Source organism: Pseudorasbora parva, chromosome 20, assembly GCF_024679245.1.
Source record: "Pseudorasbora parva isolate DD20220531a chromosome 20, ASM2467924v1, whole genome shotgun sequence".
NCBI lineage: Eukaryota > Metazoa > Chordata > Actinopteri > Cypriniformes > Gobionidae > Pseudorasbora > Pseudorasbora parva.
This window is the reverse complement of record NC_090191.1, coordinates 37,275,657-37,288,501: the sequence shown is the minus strand read 5'-3', so window position 1 is coordinate 37,288,501 and position 12,845 is coordinate 37,275,657. Positions and strand designations below refer to the sequence as shown.

At 37.9% G+C, this 12,845-nt stretch overlaps 1 protein-coding gene across 10 annotated transcripts in view; it reads right to left on the bottom strand.

The window, feature by feature from the left end:
- erc1b (ELKS/RAB6-interacting/CAST family member 1b) overlaps positions 1-12,845 on the bottom strand; it is a 225,045-nt gene that overhangs the window by 188,136 nt on the left and 24,064 nt on the right. For all 10 annotated transcript variants that reach the window (XM_067428496.1, XM_067428498.1, XM_067428488.1 and 7 more), the window contains exon 3: positions 584-1,000. In XM_067428496.1, coding sequence (XP_067284597.1) covers positions 584-1,000 — 417 coding nt within the window. The remainder of the gene's footprint in view (positions 1-583; positions 1,001-12,845) is intronic.

Here is a 12,845-nt window from a genome sequence, read left to right as displayed (position 1 = left end):
AAATCACTATGTTAAAAGCCTATTGGAAACTCCCACGGGATCCCTTGACTCAAAAGCGAATTCTCTTCCATGTTAAGGATTATAAACTGCTCTATTATACAACAGAATCGGACTGAGAAATTTCTGTTGAACTTGAATAAACATCATTCAGATCCCTCCTTGAGATAAACTACTAAACTGAATGTGATGAATGCGTCTTCCGCCACATTAACAGTTTTTGCACTCAGCAACATCTGTGTCTCCTTTCATCAATGTTCTTTTCGGTCTATCCCGTTTCTATAGCAACAAATGTTCAATGCCTTCAATTTGTAACAGATTTCCCTCTCACTCGCTCTCTTGATAAGCTCGCTCGTCCGGTGTAGTTTAAAATGACTAATCTAGAGCCCTTGATTCATCATCACCATAATTGGGAGTCCTAGCCAGCATTTGTGAATCATCATCATCATCTCTTGAAAAATGACCAGGCATCTTTTTCCAGAGCAGCTGTTCAATTTGTGCATTTACTGTAATTCAATCCACAACATGTTGTTGAGGTACTAGGTGACATATGTCATATGTTAGCGCTGTTTGATGGTTCACTCACCTCCCTCAGCAAGGACGTTTCCTTCTCCCTCTGCTCCAGGAGGCTTTCCAGGTGATGGATATGCATCTCGGCATCGGCCAGCCTCCGCGTGCGCTCGTGGTCCTCCTCGCAGGCCTTGGCCGACAGCCCTTTGCTCTGCAGCATCTCCAGGAGCTTCTTGATGGACTCGTCTCTGGCGCAGAGCGTCTGTTTCTGTGTGTCGATGCGCAGCTCCATCTCCTCCAGAGTCTTCCTCAGGAGGAAGAGTTCCTTGGCCTGCCGCTCATGCTCGCCGTGCAGCCGCTGGAAGTTCTCCTCGGTCAGCTCGGCAGTCAGGGGCTCGCCGGGGCGAACACTGGAGTCCTGCTGGAACAGCTGGTTCAGATCTCTCTGGATACGCAGCTCATCCTGGAGGGCCTGGATGGTCATCTGGAAATGCTGCAGTTTAATCAAATGAAGAAGAGATAAAGTCGGTGTAAATAATGTCTCTTTCAACATACTAGCAAGCAACACTGCAATTTTGGCTATATTTGCTATGATATGTGACATAAACTGATAAATGACATAATACAATATATTAGGTCTGTCGATTTAATTAAAAACACTATTTTTAGGTGCCCTTATTACAGTATAATTATATAAATAGGTACTGATTAACAGTAATTCACATGTACTTACTTTATAATTAGGGTTAGCTGTTTGTAATTATGCATAATTTACTGTTAAAGATTATAGTAAGCACATGTGTAACAGAGACCCCTTAAAATAAAGTGTTGCCAAAACTAAAAAAAACAAGACAAATGAAAACAAATATAAACAAAAACACATAAACAAATATAAAACAAACAAACAAACAAACAAACAAAGTAATAAGTCACTTTGAATAAAGTGTCTGCTAAATGAATAAATGTGAATAAATAAATACATAGAAACAAACAAATAATTAATTAAAATAAAACGCCTAAATAAACCTAAATAAATAATTATGATGAAAACATTTTAAAAATAAAAGAACACATAAAAAATAAACAAACTACAAATATATCCGAAATAAAAGTAAAATAAATAAAAACCTAAATTTTAAATGCCATAAAAATATAATAAAGAAATAAGGCACTAAAAAATATATGATTAGATAGATAGATAGATAGATAGATAGATAGATAGATAGATAGATAGATAGATAGATAGATAGATAGATAGATAGATAGATAGATAGATAGATAGATAGATAGATAGATAGATAGATAGATAGATAGATAGATAGATAGATAGATAGATAGATAGATAGATAGATAGATAGATAGATAGATAGATAGATAGATAGATAGATAGATAGATAGATAGATAGATAGATAGATAGATAGATAGATAGATAGATAGATAGATAGATAGATAGATAGATAGATAGATAGATAGATAGATAGATAGATAGACACCTTGGTTTAAACAACCATGGCATGGCAGACTGTGATACTCTCATCTAGTCACAAAACGAATAAATGATCAAATTAATAACTCTGTTCAACCTTGTATGACTCCTGCAGAGATTTCTCAAAACACTACATCAGCTGTAAGGATCTACTCGGGACACTGAATCTCTGGGGGTGGGAGAGTTTTAGCGCTCTAAAGACAGACGGCTATTACTTCCACCTGGTGCAGCTCTCTAGAGACCCGGGTAAATACAGGTCACACTCTCTCCAACCACACTGAACAACAAGTCCCAGAGGAGATAGTCCCGTCTATCTCAGAGAGGACCAAATAGACAGTTTACAAGAGCTACGCTGGAACAAGGAGAAGGTAACAGAAGGCGTTGGGAAAGGCCAGAGGGCATGAATTTAAGAACAGACATGAATATGACCGGACCGCAGACAACAGCACTGTTACTGGAGCCCTTTTCCCCTAACACTGTAGGAAAACATTACAGCCTTAAATATGGTGTAACAGAGGATGGTTTGATTTAGGCAGGTATGAATACGGCGACAGCGAGGATAATACTATTCATATTTTGTGCATGTTTTTGTCTGGAAACAGCAACAGGTGCCTCTCCATGAACTTGTGATACGAGACAGAATGTGTGCTGTCAATTTCCTTTAACAATGATAAACTAATTTACATAAAAGAAAAGTACACTATGTTTTTAGAAAACACCTGCTTCTGTCACAACAAAACCAGCAAATTTCAGACACATAACGTTCATACAGTGCACACACAGACACACACACCACGCACGAGCACACACACACACAGTCTGATGAAAAAGTGAATGATGGTCATCAGTAAGAAGCTTTGAATTATACACACATACAGAAAGAGACACTGATGGCTGTATTACTCTGTAAATATTGACTCTATATTCGCAAGTTTCTAATGGCACCACAGAGACAGGACTCTGCATTATTCATTAGTCTCCTCTGGCTGCTGCTATCTCTGTTGTGTGCACGTTTGGAAAAGAGAGTGAGAGAAAGAGACAGAGACAGAGACAGAAGGGACCGATGTAGAAACAAAGATACACTGTAAAAAGTTTCCCTGTAAAAAAACGGTAATCTCGGTGGTTGCCAGCAAGATAATGTAAAAATACAGAGCACTGCTGTTTTTGAAATTAAGAGCTTAATACCGTTTTTTTTTCAGCTATAGTAGACAACTGTAGTTTTAACTGTTAACTGTTAAATTACAGTTGTCTACTGTAGCTGAAAAAAACGGTATTAAGCTGTTAATTTCAAAACAGCAGTGCTCTTTTTTTTTACATTATCATGCTGCAGAGCTTTCCTGTAGCTCAACCAGTAGAGCGTGGTGCTAGCAATGCCAAGGTCATGGGTTCGATTCCCAGGGAAAGCAAGAACTGACAATAATGTAAAATGTGTGCCTTGAATGCAATGTAAGTCGCTTTGGATAAAATACAATGCCAAATGCAGAAATGTAAATTTATTACTTGTCAAATGATTTGTCCCTCAAATATTCAGTTGATGTTGTTTTTTTATTTCCCATTATTGTTGTTGTCCTGTTTGTTCTGTAAAAAAGCAACAAAACTAAAAATAAAAGTGTAAAAATATAGAATAAAATTCATATAATAAGCAGACTTTTTGATAGGTTCATGTAGTTCTTGTGAAATCACTTCTAAAGATCAAGAAAAGCCACATGAAAATCAATACGATTTATCAGCCAGCCTTTAACTCAAAGTGAAGAGGTATAAAAACCTTTGACAGGACAAAGCTGAGATCTAACTCATCTTAAATCTTCAGTTTGATCGTTTACTCTCTTTAACAGTTCACTAAAGAAAACCTAAAGAAGGCACTGAATCTGAACTGGCTATCATATTAAAATGGCAATCAACTGAATCCAAGGACAAGCAGAGGTAAGTCTGACCACCTCCTACAGGCCTATAAAATGGAGTAGACCCCGATCAGACACAAATGTCAGATCGATAGCAATATCAACAAACCATTTATCAGAGAATGCAGTGCACCACACATCCTCTCTGGTGGAAAGGTATGTCCTGTATGTCTTGTATTGTCTCTAATCTTCACCCCTACACTTCAAGCAAATCTCTCAACCCTAAAGCACTGGGATTGACATTTCCTACAGATATTAGACTCAAAGATATGAAGAGACCCCCTGCTTAGCCACATCCACCCCGAAACACACCGGCCCACTGCTGCAGATGGATCCCGTTCTGTTCAGAGAGATGAAACTATTTCAGAGATGCTCCTTTTCGATGTTGATTTTCAGAGTGAAACAATCACCAACAGACTACTACATAATCAGGCATTAAAAATTAAAAACAGTCCATGCTTATTGACTGAAAAACATTTCAGCACTTTTGTCTACTTTTCTTACACAAACACAAAATGTCCACTAACATATATTTTTGTACTTTATTTTTCAGGTTATTGCCACTTTTATTAACTTGCCAGTGTTTTGGGTTTTTTAAGTTCCTAGTCAACACCAGCACTTTTGATCATTTTCACAAAAGTTTCATGGTCCCCAGAATATATTATTGTATGAATATCCAAATATACAATATATCAAAAGTTATTAGTTGTACGTGCGTAGCCTGCAAATGATGGTATTTTGACCAGCTGAGAACTTGTGAAGAGCTTAGAAAATATGTAAATTAGTCAAAACAGTAACAGGAATCCTTCCGTCTCTCTCTCACACACACACACACACACACACACACACACACACACACACACACACACACACACACACACACACACACACACACACACACACACACACACACACACACACACACACACACACACACACACACACACACACACACACACACACACACACACACACACACACACACACACACACACACACACACACAGATCTGCTGCAAGAAGATATGGCTCTGATGCCTGTACAGAAGTATAATGGGCAACATCGCGACTTAGATGAGAGAAAACCAACGTGTGCAACGTGAGCATTTTGTCATTTTTAGGGTCTCATTTTCCTGTTTTTGGATCGTTTACATGTTTTAGGTCCATTTTGCAATAATATATTATTTGAACCGCACACCGTACCTGAATAAGTAGGCAAAAATAAAAAATAAGGGAAACGGTTGCCTTAAATTTAAGTTAAGACATTTAAGCAAGCAGAACTTAAAATCCTTAACATTTTGTAATCATACATTTTAATCAAATTACTAGCAAGTTTAGTAAGTGAATTAGCTTACTAAATATTTTAGTAAGCTAATTCATACATTAAAATGACAAATATCATGTAATCTTACATTTTTAGTGGTGGAAGCTCTGTATTTCATTTAATAAATGGCATCTTGCAAATTGGTTACACACAAAAAAAAATTCTTCACATTTAACGGCCCTTTTTGAGTGTCATGGCAAAGCATGCTGGGAAAAAGCGTCAGATAAATTTAAGTTAGAAGAAACAAGTTGTTACAACCCCTTGTTAAAAGAAAAAGTTCATAAAACTCAAAACAATGAAACAAATCAGATTACTTAAAATGTGTCAGTTTTGAGAAAAAAGTTGTACATTCTCATAAAAGTGATTTTTTTTTTGAAAGAGTTTAATTTGAGTTGGCTCTACTTGTTTGGTGCTCACACCAGGGTTCGGATGGCAGCGTTCACACTTATTTAAAACGAACCACACTAACAGAGGAATCACACCGTGTTAATCTAACCAAATGTGCCAACTGTGAACACCCTAAATTAAATACAACTTTAAAAAAAGATTTGTCTATTGCAATAGTGTAGCGATATATGAAGCAGAAGTCACTGTCAAACCAAGCAGCTGTCAGTTGCTCAATAAAGCGAATTCACATAATGTACTGAACCTGACGGGAAATCTGCGTTGGAAAATCTTTTGCCCTCACACAAAAATCCAGATCACGTGGATTCCAACTGATAGGATTTTTCACGGAAATTGGCCGTACAACGTTAAATGTGATCACACTATAAAACACTGCTCAGTCAAAATGCGCTCAGGTAAGATATAATGTTTGTAACCACCAAGTTACTAATATGTAACCACTTAAATTCAGGACAAATTAACATTGGCTAACTTCTAGTGGGGGGATCTTTATACCCAAGGCCTCAGCACTTTTATTATTAAGTATATTAATACTTAATACAGTATAAACTTTTATCGCTGATGCCAGCATTTGCACTTCATTTTCAAGACTCAGGGGTCCAACACAAGAGTGACCACACAGAAAACAAACAGTCCTGACAGTATGACAGACAGCTGTACTCACAAACTACTGTTACAAGTTCATCACCTGAGGGTGGAGCTTCAGAGTGATAACACACAAAGCTATCGGTCAGCCTGAGGCCAAAAAACACACCACAGTGGAGAAAAGTACGCTGTGCAGGACGAGACAGCCAAAGGGGATTGATCCTACAACTAAAATTTGAAACCATTCCAACCTAAGTTGTATGATAGAGACCAGCACTCCTGCTTTGATACAACAGGCTGAACATGAACACCTAAACCATCATACACTCCCAGGGAAAAAAGGTACAAAAGCTGTGACTGGGGTGGTACCCTATCAAAAGATCTACCTTTGTATCTTATTTACCCCTAAAGGGTGCATATTAGTACCATTTGAAAGGGTAATGCCCAAGTGACTACTTTTGTAAGTGTATCCATTCCCATTCCCATTTAGCTTCTGAGTGGAAGCTGCCACAGCTTTCTTCATCCCTCCTCCTTTCTTCCACGTGTTTGTTTTTTTTTCCCTCACTAGAAGGATCAGACTATCCTGGTCCAGCCCCCACAGATGGAATGTTTTCAAGGGAATGCCAAACCACAGAATGCAGCGGAGAGGGAAAAAAGTTGGCAGAGGACTCCGCCGGATATTTCAACTGCGATGGGATACTTAGAAGCAGCCCACAGTCTTCAGAAGATTCAAAATGAACCTAAACTAGGGATAGGTGAGTAGCTATGGCCTTTTTTCCTTATAACAAGATCCAGAGAGGTTGTAATCTCAAGCATGTGCAACCTCTGACCTTTAACGACCTTCCAGCATTCCATGAATGCCAGTTGGGCTGCATTGAGTGACCTGAGCTGGTCGGCCAATCAGCACAGACTCATTCGGCCCTTCACAAAGCTTTGAGCTGACTTCAACTAACATGTTCCAGAGAACAAGTATCCCACACAAAAATGCTAGAGCCACACCTCCCTTTTACACAGCAAATTTCATGGCATAGGAGGACCCAGTTTGGTTAAGAGGCATGTTTCACCTTATACAGAAATATACAGAATAAGTGATATTACACTTTCGTGATTATCAAAGAAAGTTTAGATGTGTCTGAGACACATAACAGTAAGAAAAAGTGAGGATGTGTAGATCATTTAGCATTATACATTGTGGCAACTTCACTGCAGCAAAAAAAAAAAAAAACTGAGTTGAGGGCACCTTATGCATTAAAAAAAAATAAGTAACACATTATTTTAGGGTTCAGCATGCATATTACTAGGATACTGGCTGTTTATTAGTACTTATAAATCACATATTAATGCATTATTCTTCATGACCTTATTCTAACATCCCTTAATTCTGCCCAATACTTAAATTAAATGCTACAAAAACTACCTTACTAACTATTAAGAAGTAAATTAGGAGTTTATTTAGGCAAAACTCATAGTTAATAGTGAATATGTGTTCCCCATACTAAAGTGTTACCAAAAAATCTAACCCGAACAACAAACTGCCAAAACGATGGAGAAACGCAGAAGAACATTTAAAAGGTCTAATAATATTTTCAGTACATTTAAGAGTACTCCAGTCTCTAAACAAATGACTTGTGTCAGTTTTACTTTTGCCCATTCTTCTTTGAATTGTCAGTCTACATTATTGTCTACTGTATATCAGAATAATCCATCGTGTCATCACGTTCATGATCAGTACTGCTGTATCATTGTCCTTATTTGCACATATATGTCATTTGAAGACGACGTGATGCAATATGTGTGCATATACGCTGCTGGTTCATGTTTAGAGCACTAAAGAGTATATGAAATCCATAAAAACTTAAACGCACACACACACACCGGTCTGTATCTGATCTATGATCCATGTGGTGAGTGTTGTTAAACTCATCGCGGTGAAAAGAAGGGTCTCTTTGCTGCACTGCGTTACTCACTTTGTACTGTACTGCGGTATACTAAAAATTTATATCATTACAAAATGTATTTGGTATGAACCGGTATACCGCCCAACACTCACCACAGGGCTCACAGGGGAACTTTAGCGCTGGGAAGATTAAAAAAAAATATTTTTGAGAGCTGTAAGTGCAATCCAACCTCCCCATGCGCGGGTTCCACAAATTCCTCTGATGGAAACACGGGAAGCACTGGCCCAATCAGAACTCGTTACGTTTTTCTGAAGGAGGGACTTCATAGAACAAGGAAATCATCAGGCCGTTTTAGGACAGAGGAAACAGCGCTGTACAGATATGTAAATTGTGTGAATAATACAGTGTTTTTTTTACATGCGAAGCATGAACTCATGTTATATTGCACACTGTAAACATAATCAAAGCTTTGAAAACACGCGAAGAATGGGACCTTTAACTGTAATAATGTACACAATTGACATTTTAACTGAATGCATAATAAATCTGTCAGTTTCAGAGAAAAATGCAAAGCTGAGACACTTCTTGCTTCACTCAGCACAGCAGTTGGCAGTGCTAAAACCGGCAATGCATATACTTACTTTCTGGTAACGTGCCAAAATAAAAGCTTGCTGATTTAAGGTTTGAAAATTTTGAAAATTCATTTTAAAAAAGAAAAAAATTATATCTAAATACAAGCATTGTATTTTTAAGAGTACTATAAAATTATTGTATTTTTTATTTTAAAATATAATAGTTCTGTCACCCTTTATTTATTTAAAAAAAAACTAACTAAATATAGTGTATTTCATTTGTTATGGTTATTTTAAATGGATCGCACTATGTGCAGTGTGAGCACCAAACAAATCTCCAGGCACTCCTTAGAACCAGACAAAAAAAATTTGCACCCCATATTATTTTTCCTCAATGATTAGCTCAACATAACAGGTTGAAAAAAGCAATTCAGGTTACCTTTAAAACAAATACACAAAGGACAATAGTTAAACGTTTGTTGTTTTTCCATCGCTTGCCCTGCGTTCACCACAAAGCGTGCTGTGCTCTTTTCTACCTAGTGAGGCGATTCTCCAGCATGGATCGACATCATGAATAAATCATAGCGAGTGCATTAATTAATTGATTTCCATTCTCTGTGTGTGCCCAGACTAATGAGGAAACCCAATGGCAAACCAGCAGCGCACAGAGGCAGAAGTATCAGGTGACGGAGCTGAACCTGAGGCTCACAGATCGTCTCCAGCACGTCTCTACAACGATCAGACCCTCGCTTGCATCTGACTATAGGAGCGCAAAGAGCCTCTGGATGGTTTGGGGAGAAAAGAAGTCAGATTATGTCTACACAGTACATCAAACATCTCATTTTAAAAGAGCAAAAAGGGAAAGGAAAATCCTACTTTCCATGAGATGACCCCTTTAAGTCTAGACCTCTCTAATTAGCTCAGTTCTTCTTGTCTGTATGTGTCCCAGCCTCCAACGGGGCCGCTGCCATTTCCTGATCGACTCACCTCGAAACCTTCCAGTAGCGCGGTCAGACCCTGCAGGTGACCATCACAATAAAGGCCCATTCATTCAGGAACACAGTACCAATTAGAGCCTGTCTCCTGCCTTGAGTCTGAGAATATCAGCACAGACTTTAGGCCATCTGTAATGTTAACATGCGTTTGTTCAAGGACCTAGCTTTTATTTGCTCCTTCAAATGTTAAGTGTCAACAGATGACGAATTTACAGCAGTTTTTCTCTGCATGTAATAGCTCCTAAAAGCATGTGTGAACACTCTATAAACATTATCAAAATACATATTTCACACCCAAATACCACATTATGCAACTTTAAAAGAATACTGGTATAACAGATATCCAAGCAAGGACAGTCTTTATGCCACACTGTTGATCTTCAAAAACAGTATTCAATGTTGATTTTAATGGGGTTTTATTAAAGTCAAACTGCCACAGTTTGATTCAAAGGGCTCATTGAGAAGTAGGCTGGCTCTTGCAGTGGGTCTGCTATTGCAAGGCAACCATGGCAACCGAGACTTGCTGTGTCATGAAGCCCTCGAAGGGAGGCAAAGCCAGACAACTGAATGTGATTATGTAATTAACCAGATGTGAACAGGGGAGGGCATAATTGGATGGCAATAATCATTCTAAACCAGACATTTTCAATTAGAGTAAATCAGATTAAAAGGCTACTTGATTAAAGTTACATTTTGCTATGTTTATGTTTTGCCAGTCAAAAACTTTATGAAGCCACAGTACATGGTCTGCAACAATGCTTAGTTGGTCGATGTCAAAGTAACACATGGATGGCAGGGCCCAAGGTTTCCCAGCACAACATTGCCCGAAGCATCACACTGCCTCCACTGGCTTGCCTTCCCATAGTGCATCCTGGTGCCATGTGTACCCAGAGAGGCGCAGACCACTCATTTGCGTACCAACGCACATGGCCATCCAGGTGATGTAAAAGAAAATGTGATTCATCAGACCGTGCCACCTTCTTCCATTATTTCGTGGTCCAGTTCTGATGCTCACTTGCCCACTGCGGGTGATTTCCGCGGTGGACAGGGGTCAGCATGGGCACCCTGACTGATCTGCGGCTATGCAGCCCCATACACAACAAACTGTGATGCTCTGTGTATTCTGACACCTTTCTATCAGAACCAGCATTAATGACCCATGACGCTGTCGCCAGTTCACCACTGTTCCTTCCTTGGACAATTTTTGATAGATACTGACAACTGCAGAACAGGAACAGCCCACAAGAGCTGCAGTTTTGGGGATGCTCTGACTTAGTCCTCTAGCCATCACAATTTGGCCTATGTCAAAGTTTCTAATGCTTCTAAAACATCAACTTTGAGGACAAAATGTTCACTTTTATTGCCTAATATATCCAATCCACTAACAGGTGCCGTAATGTAGAGAAAGTGTTCTTCGCTTCACCTGTCAGTGGTTATACCTGAATTGTGTGTGTGTGTGTGTGTGTGTGTGTGTGTGTGTGTGTGTGTGTGTGTGTGTGTGTGTGTGTGTGTGTGTGTGTGTGTGTGTGTGTGTGTATATATATATAAAGTTATATATGAAATATATATGAAAAATACAACTTTGAAATATATATGGGAAAAAAAAAAAGAAAAAAAAATTATATATATATATATATATACATACATACATATATACATATATATACATATACATATATATATATATATATATATATATGTGAAAATGTACTTTTGTACATTAATTTAAGTCAAATATAAATATATAATTACCTTATACAATATTTATTTTTAAAAGATATAATTTTGAATATGTATACAATAACAAATTAAATTTTAAAAGACAAATCCCACAAATGACAATGAGATTTTGAGAATTAGATTAAAATTGCAATTGTGAAAGGAAAGTATCAAATACATTAAATTAAATTAAAAATGGATGTCCTGAAGAGTCCTCGTTTTCTTCAGCAGGTATAAACACAGTGAAGGTGGGTGGAACTCCTGCTGACTGACAGGAACAATGGAGCGGATCACAAGGGCTTAATCTTAACAGAGCATGTCAGAGGGGCCATCTGCACCGTCAGTGGGGTTTTGGGAAGTAGTGGACACAGCAATCCTGCTCTTTTCCCAATCCCTTCTAATAGGCACACAACATCCCAAAAAAAGCTGAAAAACAAGGCTTAAATGTTCTACCCATGCTATGGCTGCATTTTTCCATGCATGGTCCCTTTAAAAGCTACAAGAAACTTTTCAATACCACCTCTTTCTCCTCTCTCCCATCTGTTCCTCTCAATGACTCTCTTACTCCAACTTTCTCACTGTTTCCCCTGCATGTGAACTATGGTGAGAGAGCTAGAGCGGGATGGTTGTGTAGAGGAGGTCTGTGTAACCGTATGCAAGGATTCTGCTCATTCCACACCTATCCTGTATTACCACACTCCATATAAGGCCCACCACGTCTGCCAAAGAGCAGCGGCTCAGAGACCCGTGGTGAGAACGGATAAAAATATGATCGGTCGTCCCTGCATTCTTTCTTCCAAACTTTTACTACATCACTCTTGAGATGACACAAATAACATGACTCAAACATTGTTAGACTTCCCATAATCAGCACAGACTGCTTCAGAAATAAAATTAGAATAAGCAAACAAACAAGGCAAGCCCAAAAAGACATTCTTTTCCTTGTTCTCTTGGTGGTTTTATAGGATGGTTTATTTTTAAACTTGAGCTCTATAAGAGAGACAAAATTGTTGGGGGTGGTTGTTAGGCTGTTGCGTTTTCTAAGGTGTTCGGAGTCATTTTTAGTGTGTTATGTGGTTGCTGGTGTGTTCTCACTAGGTGGTTGCCTACTGGCCTAAGTCTAAAGCACAGCTGTGATATTCTGGTCTTTTTTATTGTTCAAAAGCAAAAAATGTATGCATGATCATCACTTAACTAATAGCTCAAAACAAGCCATACAATTTGAGTTATACATGTCTGCAGTACAAAAAAATACATTTATGAACTGAATTTAAATACTTTGGGTTAGTAGTTTGTTTAAATCTCCAAGTAGTAGTAGTAGTAATATAATATATTAAAATATGAAATATTAACTTTATTATCTGGTTACAACCAATAATTTATTATATATATATATATATATATATATATATATATATATATATATATATATATATATATATATATATATATA